At 47.7% G+C, this 22550-nt stretch overlaps 1 protein-coding gene across 12 annotated transcripts in view; it reads left to right on the top strand.

Annotated features, from left to right (window-relative positions):
- Nucleotides 1-22550, top strand: part of GREB1 (growth regulating estrogen receptor binding 1) — a 144131-nt gene that overhangs the window by 62332 nt on the left and 59249 nt on the right. For 7 of the 12 annotated variants that reach the window (XM_058551778.1, XM_058551777.1, XM_058551776.1 and 4 more), the window contains exons 2-6: nucleotides 2962-3142; nucleotides 7872-7991; nucleotides 10359-10535; nucleotides 20435-20617; nucleotides 21671-21814. In XM_058551778.1, the coding sequence (XP_058407761.1) occupies nucleotides 2986-3142; nucleotides 7872-7991; nucleotides 10359-10535; nucleotides 20435-20617; nucleotides 21671-21814 (781 nt within the window). In that variant the 5' untranslated portion in view covers nucleotides 2962-2985. The remainder of the gene's footprint in view (nucleotides 1-2961; nucleotides 3143-7871; nucleotides 7992-10358; nucleotides 10536-20434; nucleotides 20618-21670; nucleotides 21815-22550) is intronic. The other 5 variants (XM_058551771.1, XM_058551773.1, XM_058551781.1 and 2 more) reach the window with 1 other exon arrangement.

The raw sequence follows: 22550 nt of genomic DNA, 5'->3' as shown, positions 1-22550 counted from the left end.
AAGTGTTCCTTCAGGTTACTTATCATCTCCGAGACTTGGATTTGTCATCTTTAAAATGGGGTTCATAACATCCTTCCCCTGGCTACCAAGCGTGTTAAGCAAGGGAGCATGCCCAGTGCCTCGCACGCAGTAGCTGGACAATGAATGTTGGTTTTCTTTCTTCCTCATCATTGCTCCATCCATGTTAGCCATTGATCTGCCTTAACCAGAGGAGTCTTCCTCTGGCTCAGGGTGCCAACTAACTGTCAGGTGAGCTGAGCAGGACCTTGGGAAGGTAGGGTCTGGATGCCCTGATCACTTTCTTTCACTTCCAAACATGATTCTGCAGGGGCTCCATGTAAAAATGGGCCGGACTTAAAGCTTCTTTCTGTGTTCGTGAAGCTCTTCAGACAAAGATCTATAGAAATAGGAGGCATTCGTGATGTTATTAATTGGCGGCAGCTTTAAACGGACCACCCTGAATGGAAAATAATGCAAGTGTCCCCAGAGGTGGCCGGTAACCCCTCATTCATGCATTGAAGTATGCAGCAGGTCGAGGAAAGAGGCAGAGGAGAGGGCCTGGAGCCCCTCTGATGCGGGCTGCTGGGGGCTTCCGCAGCTGACCTCTCTCTTTCAGGAGCACTTTCTTTTTGTTGCGCTAATTCCTGAAGCAATCCTCCCAACAGCTCATTTCCCCGGGCTGTAAGCAGAGGCTGGCCAAGGGGCCCTGTGGTCAGGAATTATTGCTACAAGCAGGAAGTGTTTAATGGTGTCCATTTACTTTTGGTTGGAAGAGGAATGGCCAGACCTTCCTTACAATAGAGGCAGAAAATCAACGTGACTACGCGGCCCATTTTACCTTTAGGAGGGAAACCTGAGCTCCTTAGGGCACCAGCGTCCCATCTTGAAATTGCTCTGCCACTGACAGAACAAGGACAAGGGGAATTTCTTACATATGTCTTAAGTCAAAGTGGTGTGTGAGGTCGTGCTGGCATGTGAAGCTGGTCTCATACTCTTGTGGCTGGGTGTGCGTGCCTGTGATGGAGCAGGAGACCACTGTCCTGTGGTCACGTCGGCGGTGGCATCTTGTGCTGTTTTTTAAGTCAAATGTTACTTTGAAAATTAACAGTATAGTAGACAGGAAATATACAGGATATAGAAGAATTGAATATCTCCTTTCATCTCTTGAAGAGAGTTTATACATCTGTTTTCTCATATCGATAGTGTATTTGTGAAAATCCATCGAGTACCTGTCAAAAAGAAACCCTTAACAAATTTAAAAAGTAGAGTTTCTAAAGGCCACAGTCGTGATTATAATCCAATACAAATTAGAAATAAATAGTATAAGGCTAACCCCCCTTCCTGCCCGAATCTTGACTATTTAGAAATTAAACATACGCTCCTGGATAATTGTTGGATCCAAGAGGGGATCCGAAGGGAGATCATAAACTGTCTAAAAAGAGATGGAAAGGAGAACACTTTACACTAAAGCTACATGCCATAGCAAAGAAATACCCAGGGGAAAATGTATAGCCATAAATGTCTTCATTATTAAAGAAGTAAGATGGAAAATAAAAATGAATTTGGTAAAAGTACAACAAATTAAACCAAAAGGAAATAGAAAGAGGGAAATACAGACAAAAAACTAAATTTAATGAAATAGAAAATAAACAAACATCAGGAAGGGATGTAAATTTAAATGCCAGTTCTTGGGAAGGACTAAGTGTAGAGATTTAACCATATATATAACCTGAGAGAAAAGTCTGAGCAAACCTCTGCCCCTTCACTCAATGGAATATGATACAGCCATTAAAATTGTTTTAAAAGCATTTGTAAGAGGATTGGGTGAAATGCTTATGTCAAGTGAAAAAAGCAGAATCAAAAATTATATTATAGAATGATGATAACTATGTGGATGCCATCTCCCATCTCCCTCCTAAACCCAAGTTCTAAACAGAATTAAGCCTGGAAAGAATATTCCAAAATATCACAGTGGGATGAAGTACCAACACAGGCTACAACACAGAGGAACCCTGAAAACATGGGCTAACGGAAAGACCCCATACTGTGTGATTCCATTAATATGAAATTTCCAGAGTAGGCAAATCTACAGAGACAGTAAATTAGCAGTTGCCCAGGGCTAGAGGATTGAGGGGTTGGGGAGTAACAGCTGACAAGTATGAGGTTTCTTTTTGGGGTGATGAAAATATTCTAAAATCAATTATGTGATGGTTGCACAACACTGTGACTATACTAAAAACCACTGAATTGTATTAAGTCAGTGAATGGTATGGTATGTGAAGGGTATCTTCATCAAGTTGCTACCAAAAAAACAAATCACAGTGGTTATCTTGGGGGGGTGGAAATATTGGTGATTTTCCTCTTGTTTTTCTACTCTTTTTTGTAATTTTCAGATTTCCAGATGTAATTCTGTGTTACTTGTATAATGGAAACATAACAAACTGAAAAACACTTTAAAGAAGGAATGTTAATAATTGGCCTTTTAGCAGAAAAGGCAGTGATGGGAAATCTGCTAGCCTACCTTCTGAGAAGGTGAGGGGGGCCGAGTCCTGTAATCCTGACACATTGTCATCTGCCGTCACACACATAAAGTGGCGCAGGACTATTCTGCAAGTCAAGGAAAATGATGCATCATTTATCTGGGGTCTCTCACGGGCAGGATCACATCTCAGGGATGTGAAAGAGGGGTCTGTGAGACCTGGGGATGACTAAGAGCCAATTTCTAGTAACATATTCTAAGCAGTGTCAGCCTCTGCTAGCTGAGTGCTGAATTAGAGAAAGCTGTTACTTATATAACTTCCTGTAATTGCCCGGCAGTAGCTGCAGCTGAGAGCCGCCCTCGCCCCTTGGCGAGCAGGGGACACACAGCCCTTCCATCCTTGCAGTGGTTTTACCTTCTACCTTTGGGCTTCGTGCTCAGGTCAGTCTTTGCCATTGAAACTGACATGCCATTTTAAACAGAAGACTCCACCGTCTCTTTTGAAGATGGGAAACTCGTACGCTGGACAGCTGAAGACGACCCGGTTCGAAGAGGTCTTGCACAACTCCATCGAGGCCTCCCTGCAGTCCAGCAGCCTGCTGCCGAGGCCCGTCTTCTCCCAGTTGTACCTGGAGGCTGAGCAGCAGCTTTCTGCTCCAGAAGGTAGGAGACGCGTTTGCGCATTTCTTGTATCGGTGCCGCTCATGTTAGCAACAGAACGTGAAACCCTTTCCTCTTCTGTTCTGCTAGAAAAGAGTGTGTCTAGCAGAAAAGAATTGTCAGAAAAAGAAGGTTGCACATACGTTCTTACTTGGCTAAAACTAAAATAGGTTTCATCCATAAAGTTGCAAGGGATAAAATTATCCATTGGATTAATAGGAGAAAGGGAGAGGGCCGAGTTAGACTATTCTGAATTGGTTGTTACGCTTGTTGAAAAGTTTGACGTTTTCACTTGGATAAACATTTTTTTCTCTTTGTCCCAGGATGCGTGGCCATATCTTTGCAAAGTAGTCTAGGTAGTTTCTCTGTGTGATAGTGGATACAAGAGCCCTCTAGAAACTTTTAAAAACCGCCAACAAACCCTTATCAATTTCATGTGTGCCAAGAATAAATAAGGAAATTGTCTTCGGGCATGGGGATAACTTTAAAGTGTACTTAATTATCCAGAGAATAAAATGGTTGCATTTTTCAATCTTGAGTGTGTATTTTTTATAGCCATGTGTTTTCCTGTTAAAAGTAGTATCACAGCAATCTGTAGTGAGCGATGGTTACTCTTATGGAAGTTCTTTTGGTCAGTTTATGGCTTTCACTTGAAGTTACCTGCAGACTTCACTTAGCTATTGAAGTGAAAGAGGCTGTGATTTAAAACAAATCAACTAAGAAAGCACGCAATATGCCAGGTCCTGTGTTGGGGTGTCATGATCTCCGTGAGTGTGTGTCAGTGTGAATGTGTGCACGTGTGTGTTGGGTGGGTGTGGGGATGGTGGGCTGAGGAAGGTTGCACAGAAGGAAAAATGAGGCATGAGGTGCTGGTGTGATATCTGCGAGTTCCTCATTCTAGCGGGGAGGTATTCCTGTGTCACTCTTTAAAATGCCCTTACAGAATTAACCTTGCAAATCGCAACAGCTGAGGACCTAAAAGAACTGGATCTGGGTCTGAGAGAAACCAGATTGTGGTCAAAACTATGAATTAGGAAAACCAAGAATTTTCTGGCATTCACATAGACAGGACTGACATTTTATGGCATAAGAAGCACTACCGTGACATTGTGGGGAGATGAGAAATAACTGGAGAATATGTCACAGACTTTTGTGAAATATATATTAAATGGTCATCCTTCTAACAGCCCTGAAAGACTTGGTTGGTCGTAAGTTAACGATAGTCATAAGGATAAATAATTGAGTACATTGGAATGGCACCTTGCAATCTACAAAGTGCTGTCACCTCCATCAGCTCAAGTAATTGAATGCAATGATTTGGGAAGATGGAAGATTGGTTTGCTTGGAGTTTTGAAGGATGCTCATCTAGAGAGAGAAAGGAGAAGGCCCAGCTTTTCTTGCTAAGATCTCCGTAGACTGCCTTTCCCGGCCTCTCATTGGGAGGCTGCCTCCCGAATATTCTGATTTCTCAGGATGCCCTCACCTGCTGATAGGTCACGGGGTGTGTGGAGCTTTCCAGGGACAGCTTCCTGCCTCCCGTGTTGAGTGCTGAAGGTTCCCTGCCAGCTGTTGGCCGTCGTGTTCAGCCCTCCTGTTGGTATGAAAACCAGAGCAGGCCCTCTCTGTCATTTTCCCATTTGTCCAAACAGAATAAGGTAGTCCTCTGAGATTTCCTTTTTCGAGTTCGGGGAAGAAGGATGAGTGGGTTGGTGAGAAGGGAGCGACTCTCTTCGATTTGCTAAATGTCACCATAAACCGAGCACTCAGCTCATGCCCCTGGTTTCTGTGTCATAAACCTTGGTGCAGACGCTGTGTACAGGCCACATCTTGTTTTGTCTGTCTGTCTCTCTGTCAGGGTCTCTTATCTTATTGCTGTCCTTCCTCAGACAATAACATGAAAGATGATTTTTATGACCAGGGAGCTGGTACACTAAACACCCTCGGTCTGTTAACATTCTCTGTGTCTGTCAGGGTGATTCAGCAGGGCCTTATTCCTTTGCCCTCTGAATTAGGGGTCTTACCTCCTCCTCCTAGGGGAAAAACCTTTTACGTGTTGTTTATTTTTTTAAAGAAAGACCAATCAAACAAAACAAATACCGCCCCAGCATTTTGGGATAAATATTTATTAATTAAATAAGATGCAGGTAAATTCCTGTGATCCCACCCACTCAGAATGTCCTACAGTTTCTTCTCATGGAAAGAAAACAAAATGTAATATAAACATTAAAATGAATGGCCTCATACTCATGGAGTGAGGTGTTGCAGTAGGATCTCTGGATTCCTGGGTTTTAGTATCAAGGTCCTGAGCTCCCAATCCAGCTGGTGTGTCTAATGCCATTTTAGAGCTCTCATCCTGCCCGGAGACTGTGGTAAACAGTCTGGTTTAGTCTGCTGCTGGTTAGGAAGTCTCCTCACACTTGTGGCTGGCTGGTCCCGTCAAAGGCCCTGGAATGTCTGATGTAGACCTTTGACCTTTAATCCTGCTTTCTTAGTGACTGGATTTTGAGCTCTTTTTTTTTTAACTTGCTGAGGCTTAAGACCGTCCTCTTTCATTCTTTCTGAGGGTCTGAATTCCTGTTCTTTTCGGCTTAGCAGAATAATGTGCACACATTCCTGTGTGTGCCCTCAGAGCTCCAAAGGTGCCGACTTTCTCTCTAGTTGTCGGTGTCTCTGCCCTCCCCTATGAGCCTCTGGAGGACTGGCTCAGAGACTAGTCTTGATTTTGCAGCAGAGCCTTCTATGCCACCCACTCCATAGGTGGCCAGGGACAGTCTGAGCCCCCATGGGGACCTGTGCTGCACTGCTGGCGCCTGGGGTCTGGGTGTGACTCCATACCTTCTGCTAACACTGCTCCGGGCCTGCAGTGGAAGGCAGGAAGGAAGCCTCTGAAGGTGGCTCTGGAGTTTATCTCCCCCACCCCCCACCCTGTGTTCTTCCTGGGTAATCTTTTTACAGTCTTCCCACCACCTCTTCGTCCTCTAGGCCCAGAAGGATGGAAACCCCGGGAATTCTTGCTTGAGTTCTTACTGTGACCTTCCCAAAGTCACTGGCCCAGGCTGGTTTGGAATATTTAGTCTCCTGTCCTCTGAGCACCTTTAAAATGGTGGCCACTGTGAGGGTATGTTCCCAGTACCCTGTACTGATTAAATCACATCTGTAATATTCTGTGCAACCCTGAGGGCCATACTTCCCCACACAGACTGTCACGGCTCAAAGTGACCTTATATAACCAGCTCATTTTAAAGATGCGGGATCTGACACGCAGAAAGGTTAAGTAACTTTCCTGGGGCCACACTAACAGTGGCAGACCCAAGTCCTACAACCTGAGTTCCCTGAGTCCCAGTCCCATCTCTTTCCACTGCACGTGATTTCATCACTAACCTAAAACCACTCAACCCCCTGGATGGAGGGAGGGAGGGTGTGAGAGCCGAGAAAGATGAGACTACGAGAAATGGTGAGAAGCTTCTCTCTAGGAGAGAAGCCAGCACGAACAGAGGAGACAGAAACAAAAGAAGAAGAAACAGCTGTCTCCTGGCCTAATGTGTTTAAGGATGCTCGTAATGACCCTGTTCCATGAAGAAATCTGTATGCTATTTATAAAATGACATTTAAAGATAAGACAACTGGAGAAAGATTTTTACCAAAAATGTCTGTTAAAAGAAGTTAGGACTATATTTCAACAGCCTTGAAAATTCTTTTATAGGAAATCCTCCCTTTCTCTGGCAGTGCTGGGTAATAAGTTATCGCTGTGCATGCTCAGTTCGGTCAGACAGATGTGTCTTGTGCACCACCTCTGTATGAGGCGTTGTGCTGGGTGCCTGGATTACAGAGATGAGTAAGGGCAGAGGCCCCGCTCTCCAGGAGCTGAGCGTCTGTGGTTCATGACAAGAAGCTCCTTTTACTGCTGTGACAAAGCTCACGAGCATGGAGTGGTGGGATTTCCGTGGCCAGTTCCTGGCTTTCCTGGCCAGTTCCACATTTGCCATTACTCCTAAAATACTATTTCACTTAAAAAAAAGTTTCTTAAAGTCATAACAGGCCTGGCCCTGTTCTAGAACATTCTGGAATGGTTTTTGTGTGTGTGTGTCTATGAGACAAATTTGGTTGTGTTTGTATTTCTAGTAATGTATACATGCATATAAATAATAATGTATAGTTTAACAGCTCTCTTAGACCATGTAAAGGCAGTTCACACTGTATTTTGTGTTCTAAATTGAGCAGTGCAGTTGGTGGTGAGAACATCAGATTGGGCATCAGATGCAACTGGGAACATGCTGGCTATGCTGCTTAGTGGCTGGTTGAAGAGCTGTGGGCCAATCAGGTCTCTCTGAGCCTGTTTCCTTATCTGTAACATGGTCTACCTATATATTACACCATAGTCCCTCCCACACAAATATTTTTGGAGTGCCCACTATGTACAAGCTTTGTGCTTGGTCCTTATCAACAATTATACATGTACAGTTATACATGTACTGCACTCTTGTGCTTGTGCAGACACGTGCAGCTATGCGGATGGGAAGAGAAGTGGACCTGAATCTGAAGTCCCGAGGCCAGGCTTGGAGCCTGAGTCTGTGACGTTGGGAAAGTCACAACCTGAGAGTTTCCCTCTGGGAAAGAATGGTGACAATGCCAGACTTACGGTGTGTTCGTGAGGACTGATTAGTGATTAAAAAGCTGAGACTTGCTGAGTACTTACTTCTGCCTTACTCATCACTCCCCTTCCCACTTCTAGGTGGTAGCCGAGTGGACAATGAGGAAGAGGAAGAAGAGGGAGAAGGGGGCCTGGAACAGAACTGTCCCCCAAATCCCTACCAGATGCACCCTCCGCCCGAAGGATGCTGCACCACTGATGGTGAGGCTGCCTGCTGGGCAGTGCCCCTGCTGCCCAGAGTCTGTGGCTGTGAGCTGCAGGGATCCCCACACCCGTCCTGGGCCCCTGAGGTGTGAGCTGTGCCGGTGGCCCCCAGCAGGTAGTGGCAAGTGTGCCCTCTGGTACCAGGAACAGTGGCTGCATCACGCCAAGGGGCTGTCGGGCCCTTGGTTGTTTGAAAACTAGAATGTGTTTTCTCAACTCAGATCTGCTTGTACTGCGTGTTTAACTCAGAATTGATTAGTAGGAATAATCTGTCACACTCTTGGTACTTTTCTGTTGAAAAGGCAGCTGTCCGTTATCTCAGGAACCTTGTGAAATCAGTAATGTTATTCCCACTTGCTGTTGAGGACCCGAGGCTTGGAGATGCCGGCTGGGGTGGCCCCTTAGTCAAGAGACGCGAGCTTGTGCTCTGCGCTCAGAGAGACTTGGAGTGAATTCCTGCTCTGCCACTCGCTAGCCAGCCTCTCTGAGAGGGAGTAAGGTCACGTGTCCTGTCACCATGCCAGCTGAGAGGTGTCACTAGCTAGTTATTTAGTCAGTTAATTAAAATAATTATTGAGCCCCTGCTCTGGAAATATGGAGATAAAAGGTACAAGAGGTCCCAGTTTAATGGAGCTATATAGGTAAGCAGACGCTGCACACGATGTGGACACTGCACATGACGTGGAAAGTGCTAGAAGGGTGGGGAACCAAAACAATGGTTCCTACTACAGGTAGAGAGCTTGGGGAAGGCTTTCTGGAGGAGGTGGTCCTTTGTCTGGGTTTTGGAGGATTAGCAGGACTTAGCCAGGAGACTGAGAGGGTTGAGGGAAGCTGGGACATTCCACACAGAGGAACAGCATGTGCAAAGGCTTAGAGGGGTGAGACTATAGCCATCTGGGGAACTGCTAGCAGTTTATTTAGGTCAGGGCCTGAGGTGTGCCTGGGCAGGGCTTGGAGAAGTGATCAGGCAGTAGTGGAGGCCCCGTGGGCCCTGCGTGGGGGCTTGGTCCTGACCCTGTGCAGGATGGCCGGCAGGGGAGGGAATCAGCCCTCACTGGGAGAGGGAAACCAAAACAATGGCTCTTCATGAGGTAGGACCTCTAGTTTCCACGTGTTAAAAGGCCGCCTAATTAAATAAGAGAACAGTACACTCTCCAGTAGTCATTACAGTAATTCTCAAAGAATTTCCAAATAAATGCAGTGAACACTCTCCCCACGGCCTATTTCCCTCCAGCTCTTCAGAAGGAGGGGGCCCAGGTTATAGAAGACCTGCTGGTTGCTTGACCCTGGCCTCTGGGAATTTGCCTTAACTTCCCCACAACGATAAAGGGGAACCGCCCCAAGCCTGAGACTCAGGCCCAACTCCATCCTGGACGCCTCTCAGTAGCTTTGAGCAACTGACTTAACCTCTCTGAGCCTCGATTTCCATATCTTCACAGAAATACTTCCCATCAGCAGTCACATGAGAGCTTTGCAGAGCTTGTCCTGGCCCGGTGCCGGCACACGGTGGGCACTGGCATTGGCCTGTCAGCCTTTCCACTGCACAGGCTTCCCCTCCCCCCAGGGGTGGGTGGGAGACCTGGAGACAGTGCCTTGTCAATGGTAAAGCAGGTGTGTGCAGGAGGAGAGTCCTTAAAGTACTGTAGAGTTTTGCAGGGAAAGCCGGGGGAGTTCACGGTAACCCTCATCGTCTCAGTCGGTAACTAAAGACGGAGGCAGCGCGGGGGATGGAGCTGAATGTGCCGTCATCGAGACGGACTCTGGAAGGGGCCCATCCAAATAAATCTCAGCTCTTTCCCTCTTCTTCCTTTTTTCCAGATATTTTTGGACACTTATTTTTTGAATAGGAAATATATTTAAATACTCTCAAATACAAAAGGTTCAAAAGGGCATAGGGTGAAAGTGTCCCTATGCTGAAGCGTTTCCTCTGTGTCCTGGTCACCCAGGCCCTCCCCAGAGGCAGGCAGTGAGTGTACCAGGTTCCCACCCCTTATTCCTGACATTAGCTCATTCCTCATACACATAAAATGTAGGGTGTAAAAGATGTCAAATCACTTGCAATTTCTTACTGATTTATCTCGTATGCATTTTAATTTACCACCATTTGTCTGCGGTTTTTTCCTATTAAGCTTCTTCTGTACATTAATGTGTATTATATGGTGACATTGATAGTCCTAAAAACAACATGTGGTAAGGGTTGTGAATAACTACAGTTATAATTTTTTCTCTCAGAATTAATTTTAAAGTCAACCACATCAGGAGGTAAGGGTTGGTCCTGACAAGATCCAGAATGTTCTCGTCCCCTTGCCCACGTTCTGTGGAAGCCCTTTGGCAGCGTGTGTGAGCCCTGTCTATTCCTCCTAGGGTTCTGCCAGGCGGGGAAGGACCTGCGTCTTGTCTCCATTTCCAGTGAGCCCATCGACGTCCCTGCAGGCTTTCTGCTCGTCGGGGCCAAGTCCCCCAGCCTGCCGGACCATCTCCTGGTGTGTGCTGTGGACAAAAGGTTCTTGCCGGATGATAATGGACACAATGCTCTTCTTGGTAAGTTCCTCCTTTGCCCTTCTCTACGGCTCCATCTGTATGTGGTGTGGGGACAAGGGAGGCCTTTGATGGTGGGGAAGGGGGCACCTTTGGGGCCTCTATATCAGCGTGTCACACTGCCCTGTTTATGTCTCTCAGTAGACTATTTCTTTGTGGAATGAAATGCAAAGGAGATTTATTTTAAAATGTGACTACCTTCCTGTAGAAAGCTCATCATTTAGTATTAATTTTTTTGTACATGTCTTCATCAAGCCTTTCCTAAGTGCCTACCTGTGTCAGGAATGGGATACAAACCCTGTCTTAGACCCTTCCAGAAGCCATCAGACATGAGACAGAAGGAGAATAAGGCTGAGTGTGTGTTCCTGCCTCCAGAACATTCATACCCTGATAACTGCTGGGTACCCTCCATCCATTCTCTCCCTTGGTTTACCTCTCACCTCTCAAGAGGTGCTCATAATTATCCTGGTTTTATAGGTGGGCTTGGACCTGTTAATGGACTTTCCCAAGGGCACGCGAGTACAGGAGCAGAGCTGGGATTCAAACTCAGGTCCTCCTGGCTCCAGATTCTGCCCTAACTCCCGTACCTCATGGTCCTGTATCCTGGTCAAGGTCAGCATGGGGGCAGCCTCGGCTTGATCTGTCAAACCACTGCTGGCCCCTGAAGGCCCGGACTTCAGGGCAGAGTTGAGGCCAAGCCTTACCAAGCCCGGCTCCCGTTCGTTCAGACATTTATTGAGCTCTTACTGTGTGCCAGGCCATTTGCTCATCATACTCCCCCCTGAGTGGAGCAAGATCCGTGGAGCCCAGAGAGCTGGGTTCCAGTCCTGTGTCTGACCACAGGTCGCTGTGGGGCGCCTGGGCCTCAGTCTCCTCATCCACAAAGTGGGGAGGTGATTTCCACCCGTGCTCCCGGCCTGCAGCAGTCCAGCCCCTTCACCTGGCCTAGTGTCTCCTTTGGAGGAGAACTGGGCAGGCAGAAGGGTTGGTAACCATCTGTCTATTTCAGGCATAACATCAGGAACAGTCTTCATTGTAGACGCGAGTTTGAATGTGAGAGTTTATGGGAAAAACTTCTAGGTTAAAAAACCCCCCACAGTTTCTTCTGCACTTTCCATGTGTACCAACCTTTAAAGCTCCAGTTTTATGCTTGATACGCCCCCAAAGCTGAGTAGGTGAATGCACTTCGGTGGATATTTGAGCACCTTTTCTCTCTGAGGCACTGTGTGCAGGACGGAAGGGTGGAGAAAGGGAGGGAGCGAGGATTGACCCAGAGAAGAAAAAGAAAAGGTTCCTGCCATGAGGGCAGGGGGTCCACGGCCTGTGTAAACTCTGAAACAAGGCAAATGAATGCTGACTGGGGGATGGACTCAGCTCTGGGACAATGACCAGGAACAGAGAAAGTTCTAGCCAAGTCTGTCTTTAGGCAGGTCCCCCGATGGGCTTATTGAAAACAAGATAATCCTAGAAAATTCACTCCACCGGAGAAGCTCCCGGAGTCCTTCCATCTCAGATTTAATTTGCTTATCAGGGCCGCTCAGGATGGAACCTGGTGGAAGATGGCCTGGTGACGTGGTTAGCGTTTGATCTGGTGGTGGCCGGGGTTTGCCTGAGTCCCACCACTTTGTGACCGTAAAGGAATTGCGAGGGTAGTAAATCAAGGAGGTTCTGTGTCTTGAAATGTGGAGACAGGAATCTTCCAGTTTATTCACCACCAGCCCCATAACGGCTTCGGCTCCTCAGGTGGCGAGTGCAGAGGAAGTGGTGTCTTTGTTAATTGCTCGCCAAAAAGCCCTCAGAGGTGGGTAGCAGGGCCGGCTGGCAATAACTGATGCTTTCTTCTTTCAGAATAACTTGATGCTCTCAGCTTGCACACTTAACACTGTTTGGGTTTCCTGCAATTAACTCTGATGGCCGCACAGGACAAGTGGCCCTGCAACCCTCTGGGGGCCGAGCCTGGGCGCTTGTTAGTGACCTGTAAAACGGAAGCTGTGGAATATCTTGGGGGAGGCAGCAGCTTTACGTGCACCCCCATAGTTTATCATGAAGGGCATCTTGTTTAGTGCCTTTCCATCAATCAGACTGAGAAAGCTGAAAGATTCAACTCTAGGTGTGTGTTTCAGTTTTATGATGGTGCTTCGTCTAAATTGGCTGATAGCTAAGACGCAAGAGGAAAACATTTAGCTGGGATGTTCATTTCTCAGATGGGAGTAAATGAGTCCTGTGATCATTCAGCAGGCACATAATTACACATTTATTGAATGTAGCACCCCCGCTGAAGGTCACCTTAAGCTCGGCCTGGGGTCCCAAAGCCAACTGATCCTCTCCTGGGAGCTCAGCATCTGGTGGGAGAACACAGGCCAACAGACTCTGGTCAGAGATCCACACCGAACGACCGCAGAAATGAAGGTTAGGCTCCATCTCCGTGCCACATGCTACAGCCGAGGGTTAAAGAGCTGTGGGGATGCTGAAGGGGGCACCATCTCCCGGTGATGGGACAGGTGTCTCGGAGGATGTGGCGTTGAGTTGGGCCCTGAAAAAGGAGTGGAATTTTGCCAGTTGGAGAAGAACAGCAACAGCAGCAGCAACTGAACACTAACAGCAGCTAGTTCATCCAGCACTTATCATGTGCCAGAAACTGTTCTCATTAAGTTAACTGATGAGGTGGGTACACCATCTAGCATTTATGTATGAAGAAACAAAGGCACAGAGAGGTTAACTGACTTGCTCAGGGTCACCCAGCTAGTAAGTGGCAGGTCCTGAATTTGAACCCAGATGCAACCATGTGCGTGAAGGAGCTTGGCATGCTGGAGGAATGGAGGAGCTGGACTCGGGGCCCAGGCTGGAGCAGAGGCTGCGGGGAGGGGTCAGTTGGGTCCCGCTTGGAAAAGTCGGTGGTACCCAGGAAGCCATTTCCGAACTATGGAAGCAGAGAGGAGAGTAGTATAGTGTAATGTATCCATCCTTCGTCTTTAACTGTTACACACACGGCCAGCCTTGTTTCATTTAGAGCCCTTCCCTCTTCTCTACCTCCCCAATTATTATTATTATTATTATTTTGATGTTTTAATGGTTTTTAACATTGTGAAATTTTGGGTTGTGCATTTTTGTTTGTCCATCACCATATATATGACTCCCTTCACCCCTTGTGCCCACTCCCCACCCCCCACCCCCACTGCCCCTGGTAACCACAGTACAGTTTTCTCTGTCCATGTGTTGGTTTATATTCCACATATGAGTGAGATCATACAGTGTTTGTCTTTCTCTTTCTGGCTTATTTCACTTAACATAATACGTTTCAGGCCCATCCATGTTGTTGCAAATGGGACGATTTTGTCTTTTTTTATGGCTGAGTAGTATTCCATTGTGTATATATACCACATTTTCTTAATCCAATCGTCAGTCGAGGGACACTTAGGTTGCTTCCACTTCTTGGCTATGGTGAATAATACTGCAATGAACATAGGGGTGCATAAGCCTCTTTGGATTGTTGATTTCAGGTTTGTTGGATAGATTCCCAGTAATGGGATGGCTGGGTCATAGGGCATCTTTATTTTTAAGTCTTTGAGGAATCTCCATACCATTTTCCATAGAGGTTGCACCAGTTTGCATTCCCACCAGCTGTGTATGAGGGTTCCTGTTTCTCCACATCCTCTCCAACACTTGTTTTTTGTCTTGGTGATTATAGCCATTCTAATGGACGTGAGGTGGTATCTTAGTATTGTTTTTATTTGCATTTCCCTGATGATTAGTGATGTTGAACACCTTTCATGTGCCTATTGGCCATCTGTATATCTTCTTTGGAGAAGTGTCTGTTCATTTCCTCTGCCCATTTTTTGATCGAGTTGTTTGTTTTTTTGTTGTTCAGTTGTGTGAGTTCTTTATATATTATGGAGATCAACCCCTTGTCAGATGTATGTTTTGCAAATATTCTCTCCCAGCTGGTGGGTTCCTCCCCAATTATTTTAAAGCAAATCCCAGACATCATGTCATTTCATCTGTAAATATTTCAGTGTGTATCTCTAAAAGATAAGAGCTTTTTCTTGGAAACCCCAAACCATTATCATATATAGAAAATTTAACAATAATTCCTTAATATTATCAAATATCCAATGTGTTCACGTTTTTCTTATAATTTTTTTTAGAGTTGGTTTTTTGAATCAAGATCCACATGAGATTCTCTCAAAGCATTTGGTTGATATGTCTCTAAGTCTCTCTTAATTTATATGCGCTTCCTTCCTAGTTTTTCCCTTACAGCTATATTTTGAAGAAACATTGGAAGTGTTCAAATAACGTGACTACCACATTTTAATTTATGTTTTAGAAAGATCTCTTGGAGGTCACGTGAATAATTGATTTTTATTGAAAGGGAGAAACTGAGGCAGGGGAAGCAGTTAGGAGCAGGTTATTACGGTGTCCTGGTGGTTACATGTTTCAAACCTCCTAACGTTCTGTCAACCACCCTCGAGTTTGTCCCGTCTCCCCACACCCATCTCCCCTGGCCCATTTCCGTCTCTTCTGGAATCCTGATACGGCTCCTGTGCTCTCCCTGGGGAGGGCCTCTGTGCTGTGTGCTCATCCCGGTCACTCTTCCCCGGCACACGCAGAAACACAGCAGACAGCAGAGCCTCGGAAGCCCCTTCAGAGACACAGATAGATCATTTCCACACTTGAGTCAGAATTTGGCCAAAATATCAAGGCGGGGGGGCTATGGTCATATTTTTTTCCTCATTTGTTGTTAGGCTACATTTACCTCCACAAATAGGATTATGATGGGACTAACAGGAATCCAAAAATTGAAAAAGAAAAAATTTGCCCACATCCCACCACCCACAATGAACGTCCTATTTAATTTGGCCATTTTCTTTTCCATTCACTCCATGTGGGCTTGAAAACGATTGTTTCAGCTTGTGTTCACAGCGGAGATGTGATGCTAGACTCTGTTTTTCTCACTTACTGTGCTTTGGTGATCCTGTTTTTATCCCGAGTCACCGCTCATTTCCAGGGACCAGGAGGGTGGCCGTTGAGCTTGCCTGGTGTCGCGCATGCCGCCTGTGCTGGCTCCTTCCTTGAAAGGAGCACAGAGGCGCCTCTCGAGGTCTGACTTCTTCAAGGGCCAATTTAAGTCCTGCCTCGCCAGGAGGTCCTCGCGGAATTGCCGTCCTGACCGTCTCCTGTCCCTCTCCCCATTCTTCCTCTGCATGATGTGCCAGAAAGCAAGTGCCAGCCTCGCAGAGAGGTGCGTCCTCTCTCGGAGCTTCAGGCTGGGAAAGGGGGAGTGACTTATGCCCCACCCGCTGCTGTTCGGAGAGTTAAGCGAGCCCCTATGTGAAGCTCCTTACAAACTCTAAGATGCTGCCCCAATTTGAGGAACTGCTGTTATTACTGCCAGTACTTCTGGTTAATACTTATCACTGCCTCAATATGAAGTTAATTATTCATGTTGGTCCCTTCCTCCTAACAGTCAGGGGCCATGTACTTCTATCTGTGTCATCCTCAGAGCTCCTGGGTTAATTCCTAGCAAGTGTTCTTTGAGAGCTCAAAACATATTTGTGCTCAACAATATTTGTCAAATTTGCATTTTGCATGTTAGGTTGACAGCTTAGCCCTGGAGCAGCGGCCTGGACCCAGCCTCCCTGAGCATTAGGTGTATAGTGGGAGGGAGGCACCCACACCCCCAGGAAGGCACGAGGTGGGGGTAGGTGGGCCTGGAGGACTGGTTTATGACCACTCGTGTCTAGAGTGGTGGTATCAGTGAGGCCTCCTTGGACTTGTGGTCCAAGAAGGAAAGATCAGGCACTGGTGGGCACCCACAGCCATGCTAAGGGTTGGGGGGGAACCCCCTCTCTGCAAAGGGAGGAGCCCTAGTGATAAACCTGGGCTTCTTCCAACCTGCCATAAGCCATGTGCTCAGAGACCACCTGCTACATTGGAAGGAGGCACTGTGCATGCTTCAAAGAAGAATCGTATAACTTTGGTTCTGGAAGGAAGCCTGGGACCCATTTAGTCCTCTCCTTCCCTTTCATGATTGGGAAACTGAAACCTGGAGAGACTGAGCCACTTCCCCCAATCTCACGGCACTGTCAGGGGCTATGCAGGGTCAGCCTTGAGTCTCCTGACCCCCTGCACTCTCCTTTCTAATACAGCATCCCTGTCTGAGGGAGAGGAAGAAGTGACACTTACTGACCACCTGCTGTGCGCTAGACATGTAGTGGGCCCTTTACCCTCCTAGTGCTCCTTCAAGATGGATTTTTGTGGGGAGACGGCATAGCGGGGAGGTTCAATCCGAACTCCGCTGCTTCCTACCCTGTGCACAAGGGCCAGTTACTTCCCTCTGTGCCTCATCTGTAAACTGCGGCTCCTACGCATTGTTTTACGGGTCTTCACGAGGGCTAAATGAGGATGGTTGTAATGTAAAGTGCTTGGCACCGTGCCTGGCATGTGGTCAGTGTGCAGTAAATGCTCACAGTTGTCATCTTGTTTACAGATGAGGAAGGCGGAGCTCAGAGATGTTGATTAACCTGCCCAAAGTCATATAACTAGCATGGCAGGATTTGAACCCACGTTCCTCTGATTCCCAAGTCTGTGCGTGCTCCACTGTAGTCCAGGGGGATGGAGAGAGGGACAGGAGCTTTCCTTCCAGCAGAGGGGAGAGCCTGGCTCGGTGGCCGGCATGTATAGGCACGCACCCATTCAGGAGGTGCTTGTCAAGCAAATGCTCCCGACTGCAGCTAAAGCAGCTCAGCTGGACCTGCGGGAAGATCGCCTAGTGCAGCTGTGTGTGGTCATGAGCGTCATTTTAGGGAACGTTCCCCATGGTGTGGTACGCTGAAGGAGTGATTTCTCTCAACTCGGGATATTTGTGCCTGGCAGGAATTTGAGGATTCAGGCCGTATCCCATGTTTCAAGGCCTGTTTTCTGAAGAGGTTGTTACAGACTCCCAAGTCCTAAGGTAGATTTCCGAAGAGAATGGCTTGTTTTGTTCTTCCTTGTGAACAATTTTATTGCCTTTCAGACAATTTCTTGAAAAATTAGAATTACCTCATATGTTCAGCTGGGGTGGTGTAAACCATTTCCCCTGTGTCCTGGGGCCGGTTGGTAAGCGGCCTGCGGTTTTCTTGGTTGGCCCCCCCCCGTGGCCCTGGATCACCTCTCAGAAGAGCAGCTGGTTCTCCTGGCCAGCCAGCTTTTGCCAAAGCAAGTGAGCAGTTTGCTTGCTGGCTCCCTAGACACCTGACCAGGAAGAGCCAGGGTTTCCACTTTAATTTCCGAACCACAGGAGCAGCTCTTTGTGGTTGGTGGTTCCCATCCCTGCTCCTGGCCCCACAGCCCCCGTTTCTCGTGCGCTGAAGGCCTGTGATCTGTGTGGCTGTGGCTCAGTGGCAGCGCTGGCCTTGGCAAAGGCTCTCAGCGTCCTTGGTCTTGCAGTTCTGTTTCTTGTTCATCCATCTTTTCAACACTCAGAGCCACAATCCCCTCCAGGGAGCTCAGAAGGTTTCTCAGGGCCTTATTCTTAGACGGCAGTTGAGCTGTGTTTATCTCAAGGTTCCCAGGTTGGAATAAATATAAACCTTAGGTTATTACTTCAGAGTCTAAGCAGAAATCTCACTTTCTTTTTTTTTTTTTCCCCCCAAAGCCCCAGTAGATAGTTGCATGTCATAGTTGCACATCCTTCTAGTTGCTGTATGTGGGACGCGGCCTCAGCATGGCTGGAGAAGCGGTGCGTCGGTGCGCGCCCGGGATCCGAACCCCGGCCGCCAGCAGCGGAGCGCGCGCACTCAACCGCCAAGCCACGGGGCCGGCCCCAGAAATCTGACTTTCATAGTTACCTTGTTTCCTCTCCTTCTTCCCTCCTGATATTTATTGACAGTCTACCATGTGCCAGGTACTAGTCTGTGCACATACACGGCCGCATCTCACACCTACACACAATCACACCGTGATCCCGGTCCTTTGGAAGCATGGGGATAGTTATGGGAAAAAAATTACATGAATTTCAACAACTTTAACACTAAGGAAGAAGTTACAAGGACCCTCCGAGCAATGTAAAGAGCTGTAGGGGTTTGGAGAACAGTGAGACCCGGCCCTTCGGGTCAAGGAAGGTTCTGAAGGTGCACGTGTTTGGGCTGGGCATTGAGTGATGGGCAGGAAGCATGCAGGTGGGGCATAAGTGAGGAAGAGTATGAGTCTGGGGGCAGGCGGGTGGTGGGAGTGGGCAGGGGGAGTCCAGTTGGGAATTGGGCGTAGCGGAATGAGGAGCTGGAGATGAGGGTGAGGGGGTTGGGGGCAGCCTTGAATGCTGTGCTTGTAGGTCTAGACGTCATTCTCATGCTAGAATTGAAGGCATCACTTTCTGTATCTACTTTGGACTATTAGCCTCTCCGTTTCTCAAATTTCCCAAAGGAAGGTTTTGCTGTCCTGATTGACTGGTTGTTGTGTCGGTTACACTGAGGGACCCGTCTGGATGACAGAGAAAGGCAAGAGCATCCCTGGTTCTCTGTACCTGTTAGTTCCCTTCCTGTGCCTTTAGAAACAAGTTCATATAGAGCACAGTGTTGGACATTTTTCTGGTCCCTTATCTGTTTGCTCTGGTGCAGAGGGAATAGGGTTCTGGAAGGTTAAACCAACCTGTACCTGTCTTGTGCCTACACCATAAGATTTGTCCTTATTTCTGAAGTCTTTGAAGGAGTATTAAATTTGCTTAAAATAAAATAAATCAGAGAATCCAGTAGGTTTCTTCAATGTAAATGCCTCATTTCTCTGTGGAGATGTTTTGAACCTTCAGTAACTGATATTATTTTGAACACTAGCCAGAGGCCACAGAAATCCTCTGTTTAAAAGCAGAGCTTACCCACAGAACTGCGTGGGCCTCACGGCCTGAATCAAAATGACCTTTGTAAACCTGTCAGCCCAAGATTATGATAAAATAAATTAGTCTCAGCTTCAGGGTCTCCCTTACCAAAGGACCTTGTACTATAGAAACCAGACATACCAGTGGGCAGAGCAAGGTCTTAAGGAAGACCTTGAGAATAGTGAGTTTAAACAAGAACGGTCATCAGATAGAACAGCCAAATCATTGCATTTCTCTTATATTAGCTGACAGTTCTAATGAGTACAGTTTGAATAGACATTACAGTTCATAAAGGACTTTTCACACATATTCTCTGGATTTTAATAGTTCACAGGAGGTGGTTTTGTCATTGCCACTGCATAGACAGCCTTCCCAGAGCCTCACAGCTGATGGGAACCTCTGTCAACAACCAGAAAGGCCCGTTCTGGCCTCGGGCAGCAGGACACAGACACCGAGTTAGCCTCATTCTGGCGAAGTATCTCCACTCCACTGGCTGCTAAACCCACAGAATTCACTTGCCACTATCCTGGCTGTGCATTATGGAGTTCTCTCAATTCCTTTTCAGCAAATCATGGGATCGACTTACTTGATTCCAGGATGGAATTTTGGACTCTCAAGAGGTCTCCCAATGTATCCAGTCTCAGTGATCTAATTGCTTTGAGATTCTATAACTGGCCAACACCAATCACAGGAAATAGGGGCATACAAAATTATTGCAGGTACTTGATCAGTGTAGACGGTTGAACGGGACGGTTCTCATGCTTTAAAGTTTGCTCTATGTATAGGCTTTAAAATATGCCCCTAAGCAAGTTCAATCTTCCAGGCTTGCCTGGGCCCATCTCTATGACCAAGTCTTCTTGTTTCTTCTTCTGTTGGAGTCAAGGCCGTCCTGATCCCTGGGCCAGCATAAGATGGTGGGCACGTTTGCCCTGCGGAATTCTCTGGTTGGTGGTACAGGACACGAATGGTCAGAGTTTTGATGAATTGTGTATTATTTGAAGAAGACTTGGGAGGTAAGTTGGAGACTTTCATGGTCTGTTTCCTCCTCCAGGTTTCTCTGGGAATTGTGTTGGCTGTGGAAAGAAGGGCTTCTGTTACTTCACGGAATTCTCCAATCACATAAATCTTAAGTTGACCACTCAGCCCAAGAAGCAGAAACACTTGAAGTATTATCTGGTCCGCAACGCACAGGGGGCTCTAACCAAAGGACCTCTCATTTGTTGGAAAGGCTCAGGTGAGCGGTTCAGTCTGAAGCAGGTGGGGTATGTGAAGGGGGTGTGTGTGTGAAGGGGGTGGGGTGTGTGAAGGGGGTGGGGTGTGTGAAAGGGGTATGTGTGTGAAGGGGGTGGGGTGTGTGAGGGGTGTGGGGTGTGTGTGGGGGGGTGTTTGTGAAGAGGGGTGGGGGACATGAAGAGGGTGGGGTGTGTGAGGGGGTGGAGGATGGGAGGAGGGTGGGGTGGGAAGAGGGTTGGGGGTTGGATGCCAGAGGCCCAGCCTCAAGTCCTCACTGGGATACACCTCACTTGACCAGTTGTGAAGGGACATGTCCTAGAAGGGTTCTCAGCGAGATACGAGGAGAGCCAGCCTCTTGTCCCTCAGTTATCTGTGTTGGTTCACTTCTGGTCACCTGGCGTCTCCCAGCCAGCTTCTGAGTAGAAGGAAAGGGCTTCAGGAGGGGCTGGCTCCAGCAGTCCTCCTCCTACCCCCTCCCATTGCTCTTTTCCTTCCTCTCTCCCTTTCTGACATCATTCAGTAAATATTTCTTGAGCTCCTACTATGTGCCAGTCATCTTCTATGTCTGGGAGGCAGTGGTTCCTCCCCTTGTGGCACCAGTGAAGGGTCTTTGATCACTTGCTGTGACCAAGCACCTCCCAGGTTAGATACGCCACTGGGAGTTAATCTTCCCGACAGGGTGACTTAAGGGATAGAGGAAGGCATTGGCCATTCCTTTACCTTTGAGAAGTGCTCTGTTCTTTCCGTGGACTTTAAGGGCAGTGATTGGATGACTCATTTGTATCATCTGTTTCTCTTTTTTTCTCAAATTCTCAATATTGCTCCCACTCCTGACAATCACACGGCTCCCCCTGCCCTTGGCGTGGAGCCCTGGGGGGTAGTCGTACCCCCTCCTCACCCGGCTACACTGAAGCAAAGAGTAGGATGGTCTTGGCATTGTTACAGCTAGCTACGTGTCTGGCTCTCCTGTAGGACAAATTCCAGTCCAGGAGCTCATTTCGTAACTGTTGGGGAGTAGTGAACTGGTTTTCACCCAGGCATCTTGCCCCCTTAGAGTTCAGAAGCCGGCAGACCCCCGCCAGTACTTGTTCCAGTTCTCTCTTCCCGCCACTGGAGAGCTCCGGGCCTCTGGCGACCTTCTCCAGCGAGCCCATTCCTGGAACGAACCCGAGCGTCCCGATGGGAGCCCAGCAGGCAGGTGAGGCGATGGAGAAGCACCAAGGAGCTCCGTCCACAGGCCTGGTGTGCCACCAGCACGGCTGCTTGATTCTGCACCACACGTTCTGCAAGATAAATCAGGGGCATGCTCTGTATGTTCTCTCTTTCTACAATGCCTTACATTTCATCTTGAGTTTGTAATAGTTTCCAACACAGAATGCTGTTTTTAATTTGGAAAGAGGTTCTGCATCCCTGTTTGCTATGTAACCTGGTCCCCTTGTTGTTGGGATGGTGTCTTGGGGTCCCTCTGCACCCCCCAGTTCATAGGATAGAGCTTGCTCTGTAACGGGCACTAAGTCAGTGCTGGAACTGAATTCCCAGAAGGGCCAGCTAAGACTAGAGAGCACCATTTATCCTGTGCTCAGTGTGCCCCAACTCGATGTCTATCTCATGGAATCCTGACAGCCACCCTGTGAGCAGGCTTTAGTTTCCCATTGCGCTGACTGGGAAGTCGAGGCTCATAGTTGGTTGGCTAGGATCTCATGGGCAGTGGGAGGGAGGTGCCAAGATTTGACAGCAGGTATTTCTGGTTCACGTTTGGTTTGTTGCTTTTCTGAATAGACCCGATAAGCCTGATAGCTGTTATCTCAGGAGAGAGCAGTTTTCTCAAGGACTCTGGAAAGTTGGTTGTTTCCATTCCTCCTGCCCAGAGGGTCTGTAGAGGGGGCCTGAGAGGGGAGCCAGGGCCCTTACCCACCCCACGCCATCTCATCACA

Source organism: Diceros bicornis, chromosome 12 (genome assembly GCF_020826845.1).
Source record: "Diceros bicornis minor isolate mBicDic1 chromosome 12, mDicBic1.mat.cur, whole genome shotgun sequence".
In the NCBI taxonomy this organism is placed as follows: domain Eukaryota; kingdom Metazoa; phylum Chordata; class Mammalia; order Perissodactyla; family Rhinocerotidae; genus Diceros; species Diceros bicornis.
The sequence above is the reverse complement of the archived record's forward strand: the minus strand, read 5'-3'. Positions and strand labels throughout refer to the sequence as shown.